Here is a 23,290-nt window from a genome sequence, read left to right as displayed (position 1 = left end):
CATAATTCATAACATTTTATTATATATTTAACATAGAACCAATATTGACGTTGTTTCTGGCGCCACCCAGTGTCAGAACAGCGCAACTGCAGCGACTCACACAATGATTCTAGTGAACGCAAAGGTGTTTGAAGGACGATACATGACTTATGTATAAATAAAAAGTTTAAATGTATCAATACATTTATAAATAAATGTATAAATACGTAACAAAATGTATAAATGTATAAATACATAACAAAATGTAAATAAATAAATAAATGTATTACAGAATGTAAAAAAAAAACGTAAGAAAAGTATAAATGTATAAATACGTAACAAAATGTATAAATAAATGTATAAATAAATGTATTACAGAATGTAAAAAAATCGAACAAAAGTATAAATGTATAATAAATGTATAAATACGTTACAAAATGTATAAATGTATAAATAAATGTATTACAGAATGTAAAAAAAACATAAGAAAAGTATAAATGTATAATAAATGTATAATAAATGTATAAAAGCGTAACAAAAGTATAAATGTTTAATAAATGTATAAATGCGTAACAAAAGTATAAATGTTTAATAAATGTATAAATGCGTAACAAAATGTATAAATAAATGTTTGGATAAATATCAATTCGTCAAAATAAATACAATTATTTTTGTCAAAGAATGGAGCCATTTTATGTATAAATACACATTTTGTCATTTATACATTTGACTTTTATTCATACATTTATATTTATATACTATCATTTGATTTGCATACGGACAACGAAATGTCAAAATGACTAAATGTATCAATAAATGACAAAATGTGTATTTATACGTAAAATGGCTTCTTTGACTAAAATTAAATCAGAAGTCATTTATTTATTTTGACATCTAGACATATTGATATTTATCCACACATTTATTTAAAAATGTATACATTTATTTCTACATTTCTACATAAGTAAAGTATGGTCCTCGATGAAGGTTCCGTACCTGAGCGTTCTCGGGGTCTTCAGCTCGCGGCTGCCTGTGAGGAGACGACGGCAGCAGAGCCAGGAAATGAGACTGAAACGCCTGCAGAACATGTTGACGATCAGAGTTTAAAGAGCAATTATTGAATAAATGAATAAAGTTCATGATCAAACACTCGCTGATGTTAAAGTTCAACTTCTCTGTGGAGAATAAAAGCTTCGACATCTTAAATCACTTCAAGTTTATCTGCACCAGTGGTTGAAGTTTAAAAGTTTTTCCAAATGTTGTCGTTCGTTTAATCATTTGATCTTTTTGAAATAATTAAATATTTTCTATATTGAAATGTATTTTACATTTCAAATACATTATTTTCCTCGCAGTCTTCATTATAAAAATGTTGATACAATAGTGACATCATTTTTATATTTAATTTAAAAGGTGATTTATTTATATAGAACATTTTTTACTATTGGAATAATAATAATGTTTAATTATTAAAAGAATATCAATTTGTGTAAAATAAAATTACTCATTTTGAAAAAAATCCATTTTAAAAAATTAATACTAATTTGAACACAGAAATTATGAAATTATTAGCAAAAAATGCTTAAAAATCAACAGCTTAATAAAAATAAAAAATTCAACATTTAAATGGTTCAATTCAACTAATATTCTGAAGATACTGATGAACTTCTTTAATTTCAAGTTTCTTTTATGATCAGTACTTAATATTTTACTCGTTCTATTCCAGGAAAACAAAAGTGAAACCGAAGAACACAAAGTCGATTTAATGAGGCTTTAAACACAAATTCAATGTTATTCAATAATTCATGGATCTTGTGTTTAAGAAAAAAACACATTTGTTGTGTCTTTTCCAAGTGTTTCTCTTTTTAAAAGCTCGTCTGACGTCAGGATCATAAATATAATTAAACTAAATGTATTTTATTAATTAAACATTTACTTTATTTATACTTTAATGTAATTTATCTTTTATTATATTTTATTCTTCCATTTTTTTGGGGGGATTTTAGTTCTGATTCTCAATCTTTTCCTTCTCTCCTCCTCTCTCCATTCCTCTCTTCTTCCTTCCAACCGAGTCTGGTTCTGCTCAAGGTTTCTGCCGGTTCATTCTTCAAGGCTACACTAGTGTCGCTCACTGTGATTGGCTGAGACTCGTCTTCCTTCGTCTTACATGACGTTGTTCTGATTTGACACTTGAAATAAAAGTGATTTTCATCAAATATAGATATAAAAAAGTCACTTTTAAGTTTAAAAACTAAAGTAATCACTTCGGATGAAAAGCCCTGATCATGATTCAAGTTTTTAAAGATGATTTTATAGATAATGATGATGATAATGTCGTTTGAATCTCCATCAGCTCACCTCCAGCGCGTGACAGTTGGCTCGGCTCAGCTGCTCCTTGAGTTCCTCGTTCTCCAGCTTCAGCTTCTCCAGCGTCTCGTCGTTCTCGCCGTTCTGCGACACACGGGTCAGTAACTCAAGGTCATCTCCAGGTGTGGACCTTCTTCTCCTCCTCCTCCTCCTCCTCCTCACCCTGATCACCTCCTTCCTGCTCCTCAGCTCCTGCTTCAGCGCCGCGTTCTCCTGCTCCAGCGTCTTGACCAGCGACGACTGGCGGGCGTGAGGCTCCAGGGCGGCGTTCTGAGAAGAAACATCACGTTCATGTTTCGACTCGTGAGCCACGACGAGATCAATAAAATAATCACCGCGTCGTGTCGAAGATCCTCCTGTTTCTTCACGGCCGGCTTGGAGTCTCTGCGCGGCTTCAACACGAGTTTCCGGCTCTGGATCTGCGGCGAGGACTGAGGAGGACGAGGAGGACGAGGAGGACGAGGAGGACGAGGAGGACGAGGAGGACGAGGAGGACGAGGATCAGAAGAGGAGGACGAGGAGGACGAGGATCAGAAGAGGAGGAAGAGGAGGACGAGGAGGACGAGGAGGACGAGGATCAGAAGAGGAGGAAGAGGAGGACGAGGATCAGAAGAGGAGGAAGAGGAGGACGAGGAGGAAGAGGAGGAAGAGGAGGACGAGGATCAGAAGAGGAGGAAGAGGAGGACGAGGAGGAAGAGGAGGAAGAGGAGGACGAGGAGGAAGAGGATCAGAAGAGGAGGAAGAGGAGGACGAGGAGGACGAGGAGGAAGAGGAGGACGAGGAGGACGAGGATCAGAAGAGGAGGAAGAGGAGGACGAGGAGGACGAGGATCAGAAGAGGAGGACGAGGAGGACGAGGAGGAAGAGGAGGACGAGGATCAGAAGAGGAGGACGAGGAGGACGAGGAGGACGAGGATCAGAAGAGGAGGACGAGGATCAGAAGAGGAGGACGAGGAGGACGAGGAGGAAGAGGAGGACGAGGATCAGAAGAGGAGGACGAGGAGGACGAGGAGGACGAGGATCAGAAGAGGAGGACGAGGAGGACGAGGAGGACGATGATCAGAAGAGGAGGAAGAGGAGGACGAGGAGGACGAGGAGGTCAGCGATGTAAAAACGTGGTCCACGGGGCGTCCATGCGACTCACCTTCTCGCTCTGCAGGCGTTTGTTGAGAAGCGCCACCTCGTGCCGGAGCGAGTCCCTCTGGTACTGGACGGCACTGAGGTCCGACTTCAGACGAGCGTTCTGCTTGTTGACGGCCTGGAGGGTCTCGTCGCTCGCCTTCGCCTGATGGAAGGAGTTTCGGTCAGAGACGTGTCATGGAAGACATGATCGGTTGAATCACCTTCTCTGATCGCGTCTTTCTGCTCACGCTTTTCTGATCGTCCAGCATCTGGAACGAAAAGCGAGTTTAATCGAAGAACACGATAAAACGTTTTAATCTTCAGCCTCTAACCTCCTGAAATGTCACGTATTATTAGTGAAACATTACATATATTTATGATTAACGCATAGAACAGTCTGCAGTTACACCGTTATGACGCTAGGGGGCGCCACAAATAAAGTGTTCAATGTCAACGCTCCTTCGTTGCAACATAACATGTGCATCCATTTACAAAATGGACGACGGCTGCATCTTAAAAAGAATAGCTTGAGTTAAATAAAAAAAATAAACAAATAATATTTGTGGTTGAATTAAAACATTTTAAAATTATTTATTGCGGCTTTAAGAGGCTCTATTTACACTTTAGGATAAATATTTCACTTTAAATTGATCAAACTTTCTTTCAAACAATCTGGATTAAATTTTTTTTTATGGGTGAACAATTTTTTGTTAAAAAATGCAACTTTCACATTAAAAAAAATACTTTTCTTTTCATGTATGAAAGTGTTGATGAATATCTCGTATCGTGAGCTGAATATATCGTATCATGAGCTGAATATATCGTATCGTGAGCTGAATATATCGTATCGTGAGCTGAATATATCGTATCGTGAGCTGAATATATCGTATCGTGAGCTGAATATATCGCATCGTGAGCTGAATATATCGTATCGTGAGCTGAATATATCGTATCGTGAGCTGAATATATCGTATCGTGAGCTGAATATATCGTATCGTGAGCTGAATATATCGTATCGTGAGCTGAATATATCGTATCGTGAGCTGAATATATCGTATCGTGAGCTGAATATATCGTATCGTGAGCTGAATATATCGTATCGTGAGCTGAATATATCGTATCGTGAGCTGAATATCTCGTATCGTGAGCTGAATATCTCGTATCGTGAGCTGAATATATCGTATCGTGAGCTGAATATATCGTATCGTGAGCTGAATATATCGTATCGTGAGCTGAATATATCGTATCGTGAGCTGAATATATCGTATCGTGAGCTGAATATATCGTATCGTGAGCTGAATATATCGTATCGTGAGCTGAATATATCGTATCGTGAGCTGAATATATCGTATCGTGAGCTGAATATATCGTATCGTGAACTGAATATATCGTATCGTGAGCTGAATATATCGTATCGTGAGCTGAATATATCGTATCGTGAGCTGAATATATCGTATCGTGAGCTGAATATATCGTATCGTGAGCTGAATATATCGTATCGTGAGCTGAATATATCGTATCGTGAACTGAATATATCGTATCGTGAACTGAATATATCGTATCGTGAGCTGAATATATCGTATCGTGAGCTGAATATATCGTATCGTGAGCTGAATATATCGTATCGTGAGCTGAATATATCGTATCGTGAGCTGAATATATCGTATCGTGAGCTGAATATATCGTATCGTGAGCTGAATATATCGTATCGTGAGCTGAATATATCGTATCGTGAGCTGAATATATCGTATCGTGAGCTGAATATATCGTATCGTGAGCTGAATATATCGTATCGTGAGCTGAATATATCGTATCGTGAGCTGAATATATCGTATCGTGAGCTGAATATCTCGTATCGTGAGCTGAATATCTCGTATCGTGAGCTGAATATATCGTATCGTGAGCTGAATATATCGTATCGTGAGCTGAATATATCGTATCGTGAGCTGAATATATCGTATCGTGAGCTGAATATATCGTATCGTGAGCTGAATATATCGTATCGTGAGCTGAATATATCGTATCGTGAGCTGAATATATCGTATCGTGAGCTGAATATATCGTATCGTGAGCTGAATATATCGTATCGTGAACTGAATATATCGTATCGTGAGCTGAATATATCGTATCGTGAGCTGAATATATCGTATCGTGAGCTGAATATATCGTATCGTGAGCTGAATATATCGTATCGTGAGCTGAATATATCGTATCGTGAGCTGAATATATCGTATCGTGAACTGAATATATCGTATCGTGAACTGAATATATCGTATCGTGAGCTGAATATATCGTATCGTGAGCTGGATATATCGTATCGTGAGCTGGATATATCGTATCGTGAGCTGAATATATCGTATCGTGAGCTGAATATATCGTATCGTGAGCTGAATATATCGTATCGTGAGCTGAATATATCGTATCGTGACCTGAATATATCGTATCGTGAGCTGAATATCTCGTATCGTGAGCTGAATATATCGTATCGTGAACTGAATATATCGTATCGTGAACTGAATATATCGTATCGTGAGCTGAATATATCGTATCGTGAGCTGGATATATCGTATCGTGAGCTGGATATATCGTATCGTGAGCTGAATATATCGTATCGTGAGCTGAATATATCGTATCGTGAGCTGAATATATCGTATCGAGAGCTGAATATATCGTATCGTGAGCTGAATATATCGTATCGTGAGCTGAATATATCGTATCGTGAGCTGAATATATCGTATCGTGAGCTGAATATATCGTATCGTGAGCTGAATATATCGTATCGTGAACTGAATATATCGTATCGTGAGCTGAATATATCGTATCGTGAACTGAATATATCGTATCGTGAGCTGAATATATCGTATCGTGAGCTGAATATATCGTATCGTGAACTGAATATATCTTATCATGAGCTGAATATATCGTATCATGAGCTGAATATGTCTTAAGGATAATTATTTCACCTCAAATTCATCAAACTTTCAGTCTGGATTTTTTTTTTTATGAGAGAAAAATAACGTTGTTTAAAAACCCAACTTTGAAACTAGAAAATGTTTTCCCATCTCTTCATGACTAAAAGTGTTCAATGAAATGAAGATTCCTCTGATAACCACTAGGATGTTCTTTACCCGTCTCTGCCTCTCAGAGTTGAGCCCCTCGTCCCTCGGGCCCCCCGGCTTCACTCTGGTCAGCTGCAGCTTCAGCTTCTCCACATTCGCCACATTCTGGCTGTTTTTCTCCGACAGCTTCAGATTCTCCTTCTCCAGGTTCTGACTCTGAAGACGAAGTTCTGAAATCTGGAGAATTTCCCCGAGTTATGATGCGTTTGTTCCACATCGCAGCCTGAAAACCACGTGGGTCGGGTCTGGTACCTGACTGCTGAAGTTCTCCTCGGCCTTCTGAGCCACAATCTTTTCTCGGTCCAACTCCTCTTGGGCGTGTCTGAGGAAAATCCAGGGAAAACAATGAACAACGATGACATCACGACACGTGAAAAGAAACAAGGGTTCAATTCTTACATCAGCTCGTCCTGCTTCTCCTTCAAATCCTCCTCTTGCAACACGACGATCTTCTTCCTCAGAGTCTGGTTTTCACCTGCCAGCTGTTTGTTCTTGGAGCTGCAGGACAACAAGAGTTTGGACTTTAAACCACACGTTAGCGCCGACATGTTTGTTCAGGAGGACAAAAACAAAAACAAACAACAACAAAAACCCACTTTTTAACAAACAAACATCTAACGGAGGGATTGAGGGAAACAAGTATATTTCTGAAAACAACTGGTCACGTCAGAATCGTCCTTGAGTTGTCGGTGCAAAGACGTCTTTACTAGAAACCTTTTCGGGTCAAACAAGACCATCTTTCGAAATATTCATGGTTTCTTCCGGAGGTTCTTCCCGGTTCTGTCCAAAAAATACTCAACTGTCTTCGCAGGACCAGCAGTTCTACTCCGAGTCTCTCCCGGATGACAAAGACAACTGAAGCTTTTGTGACATAAGAACCAAAGATTGAAATCAGTTTCAGAAAATCTGAATATCTTGTATCGTGAGCTGAATATCTCGTATCAAATCGTGAGCTAAATATCTCGTATCAAATCGTGAGCTAAATATCTCGTATCAAATCGTGAGCTGAATATCTTGTATGAAATCGTGAGCTGAATATCTTGTATCAAATCGTGAGCTGAATATCTCGTATCAAATCGTGAGCTGAATATCTCGTATCAAATCGTGAGCTGAATATCTTGTATCATATCGTGAGCTGAATATCTTGTATCAAATCGTGAGCTAAATATCTCGTATCAAATCGTGAGCTGCATATCTCGTATCATATCGTGAGCTGAATATCTTGTATCAAATCGTGAGCTAAATATCTCGTATCAAATCGTGAGCTGAATATCTTGTATCATATCGTGAGCTGAATATCTTGTATCAAATCGTGAGCTGAATATCTTGTATCAAATCGTGAGCTGAATATCTTGTATCGTGAGCTGAATATCTCGTATCAAATCGTGAGCTGAATATCTCGTATCAAATCTTGAGCTGAATATCTCGTATCAAATCGTGAGCTGAATATCTTGTATCGTATCGTGAGCTGAATATCTTGTATCGTATCGTGAGCTGAATATCTTGTGTCGTATCGTGAGCTGAATATATCGTATCAAATCGTGAACTGAATATCTTGTATCGTATCGTGAGCTGAATATCTTGTATCATATCGTGAGCTGAATATCTTGTGTCGTATCGTGAGCTGAATATCTCGTATCAAATCGTGAGCTAAATATCTCGTATCAAATCGTGAGCTGAATATCTTGTATGAAATCGTGAGCTAAATATCTTGTATCATATCGTGAGCTGAATATCTCGTATCAAATCGTGAGCTGAATATCTCGTATCAAATCGTGAGCTGAATATCTCGTATCAAATCGTGAGCTGAATATCTCGTATCAAATCGTGAGCTGAATATCTTGTATCAAATCATATCATATCGTATAGAAATGTAACATGAGCTGAATATGTCGTGTTGTGAGCTGAATCCAGATCTGAATATATCGAATACTAATGTCTAGAATGATAAACAACCTCTATCATTCTTCCTCTTTAACATAAACCTCGACTTGTAAAAGATTTCGGCCCCTGCATGATGACTTTGACAATCCTGGTCTACGATAATCGGACGTTCATCTGCTTCCTACAAGGTTGAAGGATCTGTGGTGTTGAGGAACACGACAATCAGGGTCACAGCACATGTTGAAGGTCTAATGAAGGACACGAACACAAGGTCGAGGAGGGAGACCACGGCTACGATGCTTCTCCTCCACGTTACCTAGTTAGAGAGTCAGACGGCTCTGAGGGGCTTCTGTAACTCGGCTGGTGATCTTCAAACATCTCCGACAGCTTGAGGTTCTCCGCCCGCATCTGGACGACCTCCTCCAACAGAGACTCGCTCTGGACTTTGGGGAAAACGTTCAAACTTTCCAGACTCCACACTCTTTGCTCCAGTTCTCCGTTCTGCTCCTTCAGCTTGGCGTTCTCGCACAAGCAGTCCTCGTATCGGATCTGAAGCTCCGTCATCTGGAGGACCTGCATCTCCAACACTCGCAGGTGTTCCTTGAGCAGAAACATCTTGACCTTGAGTCTGTGGTTCTCCTCCGCAAACCGCTGCCCCGTCCTCAGCTTCTCCTCCTGATGAGCCAGAACATTTTCCAGCAACGCGCTCCTTCTCTCCAGCAGGAGAATCTTCTCACGGAGCAGGACCATCTCCTCAGCGTCGTCCAACTCCTCGTTCTCTCCACCGCGTGAGTCGCTCATTGCGGTTTCACAAAAAGAGCCAAAGTCAGTTTCGTGCGACTCAAAGCTCTCCTTGGACGGTTCACCACCTGCCGGCTCGACCGCAACCTCATGATCCGGCTGGTTCTCGTGGGAAGAACATCCAGAGGGTTCCTGGTGAGGGTCATCTTCTTCACATGACTCGTGAGTGGAACCCTCAAAAGCCTCAAAAGAGTCCTGCCTGATCAGAACAGATTCTCTTTTGTTCGGGCTGATCTTGAAGTCGACACTGTTGGTATCGTGGGAAACATTGCTTGAATCGGGAACGTCGGAATCATTTGGTTGCTCGATGGCCTCCAGTGATGGATCTTCATCCTCCATCTTCATCTCAACCCGTGTCTCGGCACGACCTTTGAGCCGCTCCTCAAGGTCACCCACGCACCCCTGAAGCTCCTGACGTTCCAGCTCAAAGTCCAGAGCGGCCTGTCGGAGCAGCATCTCCAACTCCTGGACCTTCACGCTCAAATCGTCTCGCTGGGTCAGCAGCTGGATCCTCTCGGCCGCCTGCGACTCGGAGAAGCTCAGCATCTGGTCGCACTTCAGCTCCAGTTCGGACCGGTCCTTCTGAAGTTCTGCCCTTTCGTGACTGAAATCTTCCACCGTCTGCTTCAGCAGCATCTCAGTTTCCACCTGTTTCTGGAAGGAGTGAGCGAGAAGATCCTCCTGGCTCTGCAGGCTTCGCTCAAGACGGTGATGAAGGTCGTTGAGTTGTCGGCCCAGGGTCATCTCCTTGTTCTGGACCATGCTGATCAAGCTGTCCTCATCTTCTTGCAGCAGCTGGTTACTCGTCAAAGGTTCTTCCAGCTCCTCCTGCGACCCTCTCTCCTCCTCCACTGCCTCCATCTTTCTTCTCTGGTCCTCAAACATCTCCAGAGCTCTCTGCACCTGAGCCGTCCACTGCTGCTTCTCCAGGGCGTGGCCTTCAGAGAGCATCTTCAGCTCGCTCTCGTAACGCTCCTCCAGTTTCAACACGTCGGCCTGAAAACGCTCCTGGTCGCTCGAGAAACGTTCCTCGACGTTCTTGAGTCTTTGAGAGAAGCTGCTCTCGACCTCCTTCCTGCACATCATTTCAAAAGGTGTTCATGACAAGATTCTATTCTAGTACGACACCTGTCACTCAAGAAACCTGACAGAAATGTATTTGTAGATCTCAAAACCTTATACAGGAGCATTAATTACATGATGTTTTAATGGTATTACAAGAATAAATCTACACCTTTGACCAAAAACATGGAAAATAATCGTTTTTAAATATTAATTCAAGTATAAATCTCCAAATATGTTTTTAAAACATGGCCAATTCTTCATGTCTGGAAAGTTTAGTCATCAAAAGTTTTTATAGAAGTCAGAATTATATCGTTTTTTAATGTTAATGTAGGTACAAATCTACTCTGCAAGACTTATTACTCAGAACTATTTAAGGAATTTAAAATTAAATCATATTTCAACGTAAAAGTGGATATAAAACTACACTTGAATGCATTTTCCAACAAAAACATGGAAAAATGACTACATTCTGGAATATTTTATGTATCAAAAACATTTAAAGAAGTCATAATTTAATATAAATGTAAGTATGAATCAACACTTTAAATAATTTTAATCAAATCATGAACAATTACTTCTTGTCTGGAAAGTTTAGGCATCAAAACTACCTTATTTAGAGAAGTTTACTTTTACATTAAAAGATTAAGGCTTTTTTGTGAAAACATGGACAATATTTTTTTTGTTAATTATAAAGAAAATGATCATTTGCATATTTCAAAGACATAGTACCAGATGACGTCAATCAAACACCTGCAGGAGCCAAGGCCTCAGATGGGGAAGTTCCCTCACAGGTTGATTGACTTGCTCTTGTAGCATTCAGATGAGATTAGGATTAAAAGAGGATTAACTTCATCGTGACATAACTTTTGTAAACAAAATACTTTGTTATACGATACTTTACGCTAGTTTAGCCGCTCGCTAACAAGGCTAGCTGCGCGAATCGAATGAGGAAATTTAACTAAACAAAACAGTTATTTAACTAATTGATTTTTAATGTATTTTGAATTTAACTTTAATTAATTCATTTATATATGAAAACTTTAACGTTTGAGTCACTTCTATTTTATTGTACATGATTAATTCATTCTATTTTAGTACGTATCCATTTTATTCAAACAATAAAATTAAAAGTTTTCCCGATTCTAAAAGGTGCAACGAGGCATCAGTCAGGAACAAACAAAGTCAGGAGTCCCGACCGTCTCCGTGGCAACATGACAAACAGGAAGTGGATTCTTCCACCTGGCCAGCAGAGGTCAGAGGTCAAAGGTCAAGTGTCTCACCTCTCCTCGACGATGTCCTCCCGCAGCCGACTCAGCGTGAGCGACAGCGAGCTCCTCTCCTCCGAGTGTTTGCCGGTGAGTTTCTCCAGCGCCTCCTGGTGACGCTCCTCCAGACGAGCCTTCTCCTCCCGCAGCAGACGCTCCAGCGCGTTCTCCAGCTCCTCCTTCTCGGCGTCCATCTTCTCGCGCTCCTCGCTCAGCCTCTCCTGCAGCATGGCCTCGTAGTCGTCCTCCAGCTGCAGCCGCTCCTTCTCCCACTCCTGCCTCAGCCGCGCCTCCCTCTGCTGGCTCTGCTCCTGCAGCTGCAGTCGCTCCTGCACGACGGCGCCGAGGAGCGACTCCTTGTGCTGCTGCTGGAGGTCCTTCTTCTCGCCCTCCCACGCCTTCTCCTTCTCCTCCTGCTCCTGCACCAGCCGGAGCATCTCGCCCGCCAGCAGACCCTGCAGAAGTTCATTGTTCTGCTCGTCCAGACGGGCTCTCTCCTCCTGCCACTGCTCCTTCAGCTCTCGGACCTTCTCGTCCTGCGCCTCCTCAAACTCGCACCTGGCCTTTTCCATGGCCTCCTTCAGTTCCTCCTCATACTGTTGCTGTACTTGTTTCTTCTCCTCCCTGCTGCTCTCAAGCAGCCTCTTCTCAAACTCCTTCTTCTCCTCCCCATGAGCAGCCATCTTCTCCTTCTCCTTCTCCTGCATCTCCAGCAGCTCCTCCTCCAGCTCTCGCACCTTCCCGGCACGTTGACCTTTGAGCTCCTCCACCTCAGCCTCCTGGAGTCTGAAGGTCTTCATCTGCTCCTCAAGACCCGCCTTCAAGTCCTCGGCCTCCCGCAGCTGCCGCCGGAGCTCCTCCACCACCTCCTGGTGCCTCAGATCTTCCTCCTCCTTCTCGCCGTGGCGCTCCAGCTCCGCCTGCTCCAGCTGGCTCTGGAGCGCCACCTTCTGGTGCTCGAGCGTGGACACCTGCTCCCTCAGACCCTGCACCTGGTCCTGGTGCTGATGCGACGAACCCTGAGTCTCCAGCGTCTTGTTGAGAACGTTGATCTGTGGAGATCCACTCGTTATTGAACTGCATTTTATTCCTAATTTAATGATCACGTAACAAACTCATTATATCGTCAGCAAATACTTTTTAAAATCGCATCGTATTTGTTGATATTTCCTCCAGAAAACCTTCATTAAACACTTTTAATTTAGACTCCGACGATCAACAATGTAGGGAATTATATACACGTCTGGAATTACAACTTCTTCATCTAATACTTCCTCCAAAATGGACGACTTGAACATCTTAATTTACAATTAATTTACTTTATTTAGTTTCTTATATGTAGGCATTACATTAAATATTATGTTTTTTTATTTCAAGAAGTTTTTATTGAAATCAAACTGTGGACAAGGATGTGAATATGATGTTAATAATAATGTGTGTTTTGAGGGACGAGATGAATCATTACGATGAAGAACCAACATGTAACATCGAGACGTCATACACTGAGGGACGACTCATCAAAGATGTGGAACTTCTCACCTTGTTCTCCAGCTGGTTCCTCAGAGCCTCCATGTCTCGGCTGTGCTGCTCCCTCAGCTGCTCCAGCTTCATCTCCGCCTCCAGGCTGAGGCTGAACGGATGAACGTCCTCCGAGCCGATGCCTGTGGACACACACACGGGTCAGTGGACGGGTCAGCACACACACCTCACACACACACACACACACACACTGACCCGGGTCCGACTCCACGCCCGGACTCTTGCTCTCCAGCTCCTCGGACAAGGGTCTGTGGCAGGACGGGTGGTTCGGGGCCAGACGGTCCTGCAGCTCGGACTGGAGCTCGTCGATACGATCCTGCAGCTCCTGGAAGAGTCGACACGTGAACCTTCTGATGGAACCTTCAGGGACCTTCAGTGACCTTCAGGGACCGGAGTTGGACTCACCCTGCACTGAGCCTCGTACCCGAGCCTGAGCTGCTTCATCCTCTCCTCCTGCAGGAAGAACTCGGCACTGCACGGGTCAAGGTCACCGAACTGACCATGAAGAGAACGAGTTCACGAGTTAGACGTGAAGGAATGTGAAGCACTGAGACGACACATACATCTGCCAAGAATCCTACTTTACAGGAATTAATTTAAAAATATATAAAACTGCAAACAATCAAATCAATAAAATGACTTCCATGATTTAAAGATGTTTTTTCACAAGTTAATACAAGTTGATAAAAAAAGAAGTTGAAAAATTTAAACAAATGAAAAGTCCATAAAAATAAGAGTTAATAAAACAAAAATATCTCGTATCATATAGAATCAGGAGCTGAATATGTCGTATCGTTAGCTCAATATATTATTGATAAAAAATATATATATAAAAAAAAAGAGTTGGAAAAACTACAAAAAATTTAAAAGTTGATTAAAATGTAAGAAAAGTTAAAAAATATTAAGCTAAGTTGAGAAAATAAATACAAGTAGAAAGTTAAAATAATTAAACGGAAGAGAGTCATTAACAACAAAAAGTTAAATTTAAAAAAATAAAAAGTCTATAAAAATTATGAAAACAAATATCTTCAGAAAAAGAAAATAAATTGATATTTACAAATGCTTTTGTTGTGTTTTATCATGTTTATATTGGGTGTTTGAGTGGCAGCTGTGAGAAGACATAGAAGTCAATGATAGTTCCTTCAATCCTCCCTGGATCCAGATGGAACTACAGAAAACCACCTTTCACTTCTACATCTGCCCACAAATGACATTTAAACCAGATATAAAAGTAAACGTAATCTCGGCCTCTCTTTGATGGTGAAACACAACTAAATGTTTTTAAGCTATAATAACCTTCATTAAATACCTTTTCCGTCAAAACGTTTTCCAAACTGGTTTGTAGTTTCGTGACCTGATCCTGCATCTCCATCATTCTTTCGCTGCTTTCCAGCAACTCCATTTCCAAACGGCGGTTTTCCTGCACAGACGAAGAAGAGCATGTTTGTCCGAGCATCGACTTCATCGACGTGAGAAACGATGGATTTAAGAAAAGACGCTTTCAGTCGATCATGCCTTCGTTTGAGGTTCATTCATGGGAAAGAAAAATATTTTTAATGCATAAAATGATCCAAAACTGCAAGTAAAATCCAGCGAAATGTTGACACTAAAATTAAATTTGTTCCAGAAGCCACAAAAAACCTCACTAAACCACTTTCCCCTTAAGAAAGAAGTGAAAGTTGAATCAGCTGCTGTCACGAGAAACTATTATTATCAGCGACTCGAAACAAATGTGCCTTAAAAAAAAAAACACAACTAAACACAAAAACACTGTTGTTTGTGAGAGTTTTTCCGGCTGCAAACCTTGATGGTGATGGACAGATGATCCCGGAGAAAGGACTCGTCGTCCTTGAACTTGTGGATCTCGGCCTCCAGCTCCTCCCTCATCAGCGCCGCCTGCTGCTGCGTCTGTTCCATCTCTTGGTTGAGTTGAGCTCGGAGCGACGTCAGCTTCTCTCGGTGCTCCTGGTCCAGCCGCCTGTCAATCACGTGTGACGAGATGATGCACGGATGAGACAGTGTTTCAGGGTCACCGCAATATTGAATGTTTCATTTTAGATTTTAAATGTTTTTTAATGTCAAGTTTTTATGTTTAAATGTTTTTTTTAAGCATTGTTCATTCTTTTTTACAATTTAATTTAGGAGTTTGTATAGTAAAAGTATTAATAACTTTGCTTTTCTAATCATTTAATTAAATACAATACACATTTAAAAAGACATGAGACACAGGAGTCCCAGGAGATCAGTGCTGTGTCTCAAATCGCATACTACTCTTAGTATGCTAGAAGTTAGTATGCATCAGTTTAGTGTACATACTAACTAGTACGCAAATTCTTCTTCTTCTACTTCTATTTAACGATGTTTCAAGCAGCTGTAGGAACACTATCGCCACCTGCTGGCAGCACGTTTTGCAAGTTTGGAAAAATAAATAGAGGAAAAATATGAGAATCTAAATAATCGCGAGATATTTAAGCTGGTATCAGCAGCGAAGACGTGTTTATCCTTCTACTGCTGCTGAAAATACAACTTTAAGTATATGAATATATATGCATTTATATATGACGTAACTTCCTTTTAAAACGTCACTAAGATGGCGGCTGTTTAGGGTGTTTAGTGTCCATCGAACCATGCTCAGTTTTGTGGGCGTGTTAGTACGCCAATTTAGTGTGCATGGCGCACTAATTTTCATATACTAAGAATTGAGACGCACTAACGCACTAAAAATACTAACTTTTAGTACGCTAGTATGCGATTTGAGACACAGCACAGGAAAAAGCCTGAACAAATAAAAATATGGGACGAGCGACAGGAGGGTTTTATCTTGTTCATCAGAGCCGAAACATCAGCCGGAGTCACAGTGCTAAAGGAGGACCACAGGCTGGATAACCTTAAACGCTGCCGATCACAGTCGCCGCCGGAAGCAGAAGTAAAGAAACATGCCAGTATAAATACTGCCTTCATCCATATAGTATAAAGGTATACAGATGTTTTAAAAAGGTGCAGCGTGTGGAGAACCAGAAAAGAAAAAATCACTGACAATAAGGTTGTAATGAAACAAACATTTTAAACTAGTGGTAATTTTTTTGATGGAAGCTGTTGCGAGTTCGCTTGACATAACGATATAAGAAAATAAAGTATACAGCTCAGATTGTATATATTCTTTTTTTTTTTTTTTTACACATACAGTTTAATATTCTAATTCCAATAATTAATAAAGAAATGAAAATTTAAAAGCAATAAATATATTGATACATTTAGAATTAATTGAAATGATTAAATTGGTTTAATTCAGTTGTTAATTAAAGATATGTTTATATAATGATTTAATTCATTTTTTCAATAGAAAAAAATCCAACCTTTTAAAAATATATATTATGGAATTGAATTATTAAATTATAAAAAAATTATAATTTCAGTTAGAAACATCTTAAGTTCAAACCTTTATTCGTCTGGTGCTAATGAATTCTACTGATAAAATTAAACTATAAAAACTTCAGTCACCTGAGGTTGAGGATGTTGTTCTGCTCGATGGACGAGTGATGTTCGTCCACTTCTGCCGCCAGTTGAGATTTCAGCTTCTCCGCCTTGTCCAGGTCCGTCCGGAGCTTCAGCTTCTCTCTGCTCTCTCGGTCCACGCGCTCGCTGGTCACATGACAGGAAGTTGACGACACAAACAAACCGTCATCCATCTTTTAAAAAAAGAAAGAGACTCACAGCAGGAATCTGATCTCGGCCTTGAAACTGGCCGCGGCCGCCTGATGGATCCCGTTCCTGCTGCCCAGCAGCTCGTGCTCCAGCGCCGCCGCCAGCTCGCCCAGACTCAGCTTCGCGTCCAGGTCGAAGTTCAACGCCTTGAAGGAGAGGTTTTAGATCCTGATCCCCGACCGTCATCGTATCCGTGCTCACCTGCAGGATCTCGCTGCTGTTCTCGATCCCCTCGTCCGACCAGGCGTCCACCAGGAGGTCCACGGGAGCGAAGCCGCTGCCGTCGTCCAGGCCGGAGAACAGACTCGTGCCGATGCTGCAGGTCAGCGCCGACGGGTTCGCCGTCCGGCGGCCATCGTCGTCGAACGGCTGAAGGCGGGAAGTTAACGATGGTTACAAACATTTTTTTTTTTAACATCGTTTTTCTACGTTCCATGTAAAGGTAGGGTAGGTGTTCTTCCAGAACATTATTAGAGTGCAAACCTCTTTCTTCAGGCTCTCCCCTCCACGGCTGCATCAATTCCCTCACATTTTAGAAGATATTGAAACGAGCCCAGAAGATTAATATGATGATGCGTGTACTTACATCTATCAGTGGATTTCACCGTGTTTTCGCCTCAACTTTCATGGTTAATGTAGAATTTAACAATTAAAATGTTCAAACTTTTGTTTTTTAAAGCATTTTTAATAAATGTTGAGCTAATAATAAATGTATTGTCGGGAGACTCCATTATTAAAAGACTTTGAATTATTATTATTTTTAACCAAAATTGTTTGAAATGTTTAGGTTTAATTTCTTTTTTCTTTCAAAATTGTTTTTTTAAATACAATTTAAAAAATGTTCTTACCTCTTGGCCTTTTGAATTCAATAAAAATGTTTGGTAGAATTTTGCCACTATTTTATATTGAATTTCAAGAACTTTTATTAAATTAAAAACATTAACTTCAGAAAATGTATCTTTGAATTATTGGAACTTTTTGATTAGATTTTTTCTTTTGAATCATTGAGTTTTGTTTGTTTTTTATTTATTTTTTGGTCAATAATATTTGCACTGAATTGTTGAATTTATTTTTAGTTTTAAACCATTTTTATAAATAATAATATCAAATATTTTTCCTAATTCATTGCCTTTTAAGATTTTGTGACGAGAATAAGCAAAACAAAGAGAAAATAACACACAATATAAATCATAAAAATAACATTCAAGTGAAATAATAATGAACAATAAGGAGTAGAAAGAGAAGCAGGTAAATATTTAGTATATGTAAATAATATTTATATAAAGATTTCTATGGACTCACCTGAGTGGAGTGGAGTCTCTTCAACTGTCGGTACGGAGTCGACGACGACGGCGTCGGAGGTTTGTTGTGATTCACGAGGTTGGAAACAAACTCTTGAACATTCATGACTTCATCATCATCAACGTTCTGGACGACGTCGCCGTTGATCTGAAGAACAACGAGGTGGACGAGCGTCAGAGAAGAAGAAGGAAGAAAGAAAGAAAGTAGAAGTAGAAGTAGAAGAAAGAAAGAAGTAGAAGAAAGAAAGAAAGAAGTAGAAGAAAGAAAGAAGTAGAAGAAAGAAAGATAGAAGTAGAAGAAAGAAAGAAAGAAGTAGAAGTACAAGAAAGAAAAAATAAGTAGAAGTAGAAGAAGAAGAAAGAAAGAAGTAGAAGAAAGAAAGAAAGAAGTAGAAGAAAGAAAGAAAGAAGTAGAGGAAAGAAAGATAGAAGTAGAAGAAAGAAAGAAGTAGAAGAAAGAAAGAAAGAAGTAGAAGAAAGAAAGAAAGAAAGAAGTAGAAGAAAGTAAGATAGAAGTAGAAGAAAGATAGAAGTAGAAGAAAGAAAGATAGAAGTAGAAGAAAGAAAGATAGAAGTAGAAGAAAGAAAGAAAGAAAGAAGTAGAAGAAAGAAAGAAAGAAGTAGAAGAAAGAAAGAAAGAAGTAGAAGAAAGAAAGATAGAAGTAGTAGAAAGAAAGAAAGAAAGAAGTAGAAGAAAGAAAGATAGAAGTAGAAGAAAGAAAGAAAGAAGTAGAAGAAAGAAAGAAGAAGAAAGAAAGAAAGAAAGAAAGAAGTAGAAGAAAGAAAGATAGAAGTAGAAGAAAGAAAGAAAGAAAGAAAGAAGTAGAAGAAAGAAAGAAGTAGAAGAAAGAAAGAAACAAGTCGAAGAAAGGAAGTAGAAGTAGAAGAAAAAAGAAGCAGAAGTAAGAAAGTAGAAGTAGAAGTAAGAAAGTAGAAGTAGAAGAAAGAAAGAAGAAGTAGAGGTAGAAGAAAGAAGAAGAAGAAGAAGACGACGCTCACGAACCTCCAGACCCAGACGTTCACACAGAGCCAGCAGCACCACAGGATCTGCACATCCGTCCCACGAGATGTTGAGGTCGAGGCAGGCGTCGCGCAGACGCTCCTGCAGACGTCCACACAGAGGAGGTCTCTGGGGGGTGCTGGGCTCGTCCGGGTTCCACAGGTGCATCTGACCTGAGGGACCAACGAGACCATGAGGTGACTTTGATACGACGAATGTTACAAACGTTACCTTCAGCCTCGAACTCCTCCGAGCTCCGGTCGTCAGCGTTCCAGCGCTAGAGGAAGAGCAGAGGCACTGAGAGAGAGAATACCTCTGCCAAGGTGATCATTTCACATGATTTCACTGGAACAAAGTGTACTAGGAGTGTGTATTGTCAGGAAACTGTTGTTATGTATCACAATACAGAGTCAACGATACGATATATAGTGATACTGTAGTAACAAGTATATATGTGTTGCATTGTCGAGTACTTGTTACAATTCGTATCACAATACAGGGTCAACGATACGATATATATTCATATATAGTGATAGTGTTGTAACAAGTATATATGTGTAGTATTGTCCAGTACTTGACTCTGGTGTTGTGATAGTGTAGTAACAAGTATATATGTGTAGTATTGTGCAGTACTTGACTCTGGTGTTGTGATAGTGTAGTAACAAGTATATATGTGTAGTATTGTGCAGTACTTGACTCTGGTGTTGTGATAGTGTAGTAACAAGTATATATGTGTAGTATTGTCCAGTACTTGACTCTGGTGTTGTGATAGTGTAGTAACAAGTATATATGTGTAGTATTGTCGAGTACTTGACTCTGGTGTTGTGATAGTGTAGTAATCCACATTTAATCAAATCCACAATACTACACATATATATCAATCCTTCAAAACCTTCCTAGATCCAGATGGAACTAAATCAAATTTCAGCTCATTATACTCGATTAAAATTATTTAAAACATCCAATTTCTGAATTTATCAAATGTTTTTAAACCCAAAACCTTCTTTATAAACATCAAAACATAGTTTATATAACAGTTTTATAAATTGTTAAACTTTAAATTAATTGAAAAAAGTATAAAAACAATAAAAACGGAGGCAAGCGATTCATTTGTAGTAAAAAAAAAAAAGTTGAATAAATAAAAACATGAACTAATGCTGGTCTTTGTGTAGCCTCTCGTCCTCAGCGAGACGAGGTCAGGCAGACTGTGACCCACTGAGCTCCGACCCAAATGGACCCGAGTCCAGCTTTGTCTGGGAACAAACACTGAGGGAATGAAGAACAGATGGGTTTGGTCCATGTATAGTGTGGAGGTATTCAGGAGGGCGGGGGGGCCGGGGTGGGGGCCTCATTGTTCCGGGCCCTGCACCCCCTTTTAGCTGCACCGCCCCCCCGACCCTTCCCCATCTGCTGGACCCCGTGCCCCCCCAACACAACTCTTGATACCACAAGACACGCTTCAGGTCAGAGTCGGAGAACGTCTCTGGTTATCGCTGATGATGAGGTTCTAGGGTTGAGTCAGTACTCAGGGTGACTTAGGTCTGTTTGCTAGTTTATGTTTGTGTCTGAACCAGAAGGATCGTCTCGCCTGCAGTTCATACTAAACTCTGCAGCCAGAATTCTGAGCCGCTCTAGTAGAAGAACTCACATTTCTGCTTCAAACTCTATACTAGTTTCTTTCAGGATTATTTTTAAATTCTGCTTCTTACTTTCATATCTATCCATGATCTACTGACTCCTTCGAGAAACAACTTTCTTGTTGTTCCTGCTGTGTTTGTCTCAGTATCGTCTTGATCTTTTGAGTCAATATTTTAACTGTGTATTGTTTAAGCGCTTTGTGACCCTGGTTTAGAAAGAAAATACTTACTTAAACTTAAATCATGCAGAAAGTAATACGTCTTTTTGAATTAATACTACTATTATTTTAATAAGAAACTCAAGGTTTTCACACTTTTAATGACTATAAAACTGGACTTTTTTTTTTTTACAAGATCTGGAAAAAACTTTAATAAATAAAACTCGTTTTTGGTTTCAGTTGATTTTACTTCTGATGGACAGTTTATTTATTTTAATTACACTCTTTATTTACAACTTTTTTCTATTTCATAATTATTTAAATTTCATAATATATTATAAACATGTTGATGTATCGGATCTATATATGTCTATATCTACTGTATATCTATGTCTGTCTATGTCTATATCTATATCTATGTCTATGTCTGTCTATGTCTATATCTATGTCTGTCTATGTCTATGTCTATATCTATGTCTATATCTATGTCTATATCTATGTCTATATCTATGTCTATATCTATGTGTATATCTATGTCTATATCTATGTCTATGTCTGTCTATATCTATATCTATATCTATGTCTATATCTATGTCTATATTTATGTCTATATCTATGTCTATATCTATATCTATGTCTATGTCTATGTCTATATCTATGTCTATGTCTATGTCTAGATCTATATCTATGTCTAGATCTATGTCTATGTCTATGTCTATATCTATGTCTATATCTATGTCTATGTCTATGTCTATATCTAGATCTATGTCTATATCTATGTCTAGATCTATGTCTAGATCTATGTCTATGTCTATGTCTATATCTATGTCTATATCTATGTCTATATCTATGTCTATGTCTATATCTATATCTATATCTATGTCTATGTCTATATCTATATTTATGTCTATATCTATATTTATGTCTATATCTATATTTATGTCTATATCTATGTCTATATCTATATCTATGTCTATATCTATATTTATGTCTATATCTATATTTATGTCTATATCTATATCTATGTCTATATCTATGTCTATATCTATGTCTATGTCTATGTCTATATTTATGTCTATATCTATATCTATATCTATGTCTATATCTATGTCTATGCCTATATATATATATACAGTATATAATTTATATAATATTATATATTTGATGTATATAATGTGTTTTTTCAAGCATTTTATTTAGTTTTTTGGTTATTTTTGTAGAGAAAAACATAATGAAAGAAATAAACGTGAAACGTTTAAAAACATGAATAAGATAAAAGTTATATTTCTTCTATTTTCCTTCACGATTAAACGTGGCTGTCAATCACACGCAGGAGGTCGAAGGTTGAATTCCGAGTGTGTTTGCGTCAGCGACTGGATCAGGATTAATGTTGCCAAGGATTGGAGCAGATCAGCCGAGGAACGTTACAAAGATCGTCTGTTCTGGGAGTTTCGTAACGGACGGGATTCAAGGTTGAGCAGCTCAGACGTCGTTGTTTCGCGTGAGATCTTCACGAGATGAATCCCAGCAAAGATCCCAACTCATGACTCGGCAAACAAACCTCAGACCTCGCGTCTCTAAGCTGCTTATCCAGGAATAACGAGGGAGAAAGTGAGGACGACGTCCTTCAGCGTCTCAAACTCACCTCGCGCTTCCTGGGAATCGCCGACTCGTCGTTCTCGTCCGGCTCGTCTCCCCGAGACGGAGCTTCCGGGGAATCCGAAGGCGTCTGGATGAATTCCGGGGTCGAGCGCCGCCCGTATCGCTTGGTGCCCTTCATGAACTTAGGCTGGATCTCTGCAGAGTCTGAGGAGACGAGACACGCTGAGGCATTCCTCAGCCAGAGTGACGCTCAATCTCTGAGCAGATGTTTAGACTACATACTCCAGATATTAAAACTTCATACTCCAGATATTAAAACTTCAAACAACAGATATTAAAACTTCAAACTCCAGATATTAAAACTTCAAACAACAGATATTAAAACTTCAAACTCCAGATATTTCGACTTCATACTCCAGATATTAAAACTTCAAACTCCAGATATTAAAACTTCAAACTCCAGATATTTCAGCTTCAAACTCCAGATATTTCGACTTCAAACTCCAGATATTAAAACTTCATACTCCAGATATTAAAACTTCAAACAACAGATATTAAAACTTCAAACTCCAGATATTAAAACTTCATACTCCAGATATTAAAACTTCAAACTCCAGTTATTAAAACTTCATACTCCAGATATTAAAACTTCAAACTCCAGATATTTCAACTTCAAACTCCAGATATTAAAACTTCAAACTCCAGATATTTAAACTTTAAACTCCAGATATTAAAACTTTAAACTCC

General features: G+C 39.5%; 1 protein-coding gene across 1 annotated transcript in view; it reads right to left on the bottom strand.

The window, feature by feature from the left end:
- The window catches only part of nin (ninein (GSK3B interacting protein)), a 37,014-nt gene that overhangs the window by 3,858 nt on the left and 9,866 nt on the right, over positions 1-23,290 (bottom strand). Inside the window, exons 4-26 of the mRNA XM_087780388.1 lie at positions 22,587-22,747; positions 19,378-19,423; positions 19,150-19,319; positions 18,148-18,294; positions 17,047-17,214; positions 16,855-16,991; positions 16,642-16,782; positions 14,944-15,118; positions 14,450-14,560; positions 13,546-13,635; positions 13,336-13,465; positions 13,141-13,262; positions 11,617-12,653; positions 8,787-10,346; positions 6,986-7,084; positions 6,839-6,908; positions 6,596-6,763; positions 3,689-3,721; positions 3,490-3,630; positions 2,682-2,777; positions 2,509-2,586; positions 2,338-2,421; positions 976-1,056 (exon numbers count right to left, since the gene is read on the bottom strand). Of these exons, the coding sequence (XP_087636514.1) occupies positions 976-1,056; positions 2,338-2,421; positions 2,509-2,586; positions 2,682-2,777; positions 3,490-3,630; positions 3,689-3,721; positions 6,596-6,763; positions 6,839-6,908; positions 6,986-7,084; positions 8,787-10,346; positions 11,617-12,653; positions 13,141-13,262; positions 13,336-13,465; positions 13,546-13,635; positions 14,450-14,560; positions 14,944-15,118; positions 16,642-16,782; positions 16,855-16,991; positions 17,047-17,214; positions 18,148-18,294; positions 19,150-19,319; positions 19,378-19,423; positions 22,587-22,747 (5,045 nt within the window). The remainder of the gene's footprint in view (positions 1-975; positions 1,057-2,337; positions 2,422-2,508; positions 2,587-2,681; positions 2,778-3,489; positions 3,631-3,688; positions 3,722-6,595; positions 6,764-6,838; positions 6,909-6,985; positions 7,085-8,786; positions 10,347-11,616; positions 12,654-13,140; positions 13,263-13,335; positions 13,466-13,545; positions 13,636-14,449; positions 14,561-14,943; positions 15,119-16,641; positions 16,783-16,854; positions 16,992-17,046; positions 17,215-18,147; positions 18,295-19,149; positions 19,320-19,377; positions 19,424-22,586; positions 22,748-23,290) is intronic.

The sequence above is a fragment of the Callionymus lyra genome, chromosome 18 (genome assembly GCF_982586985.1).
Source record: "Callionymus lyra chromosome 18, fCalLyr1.hap1.1, whole genome shotgun sequence".
NCBI classification, from domain to species: Eukaryota; Metazoa; Chordata; class Actinopteri; order Syngnathiformes; family Callionymidae; genus Callionymus; species Callionymus lyra.
Note: the sequence above shows the minus strand (reverse complement) of the source record. Positions and strands in the feature narration are given on the sequence as shown.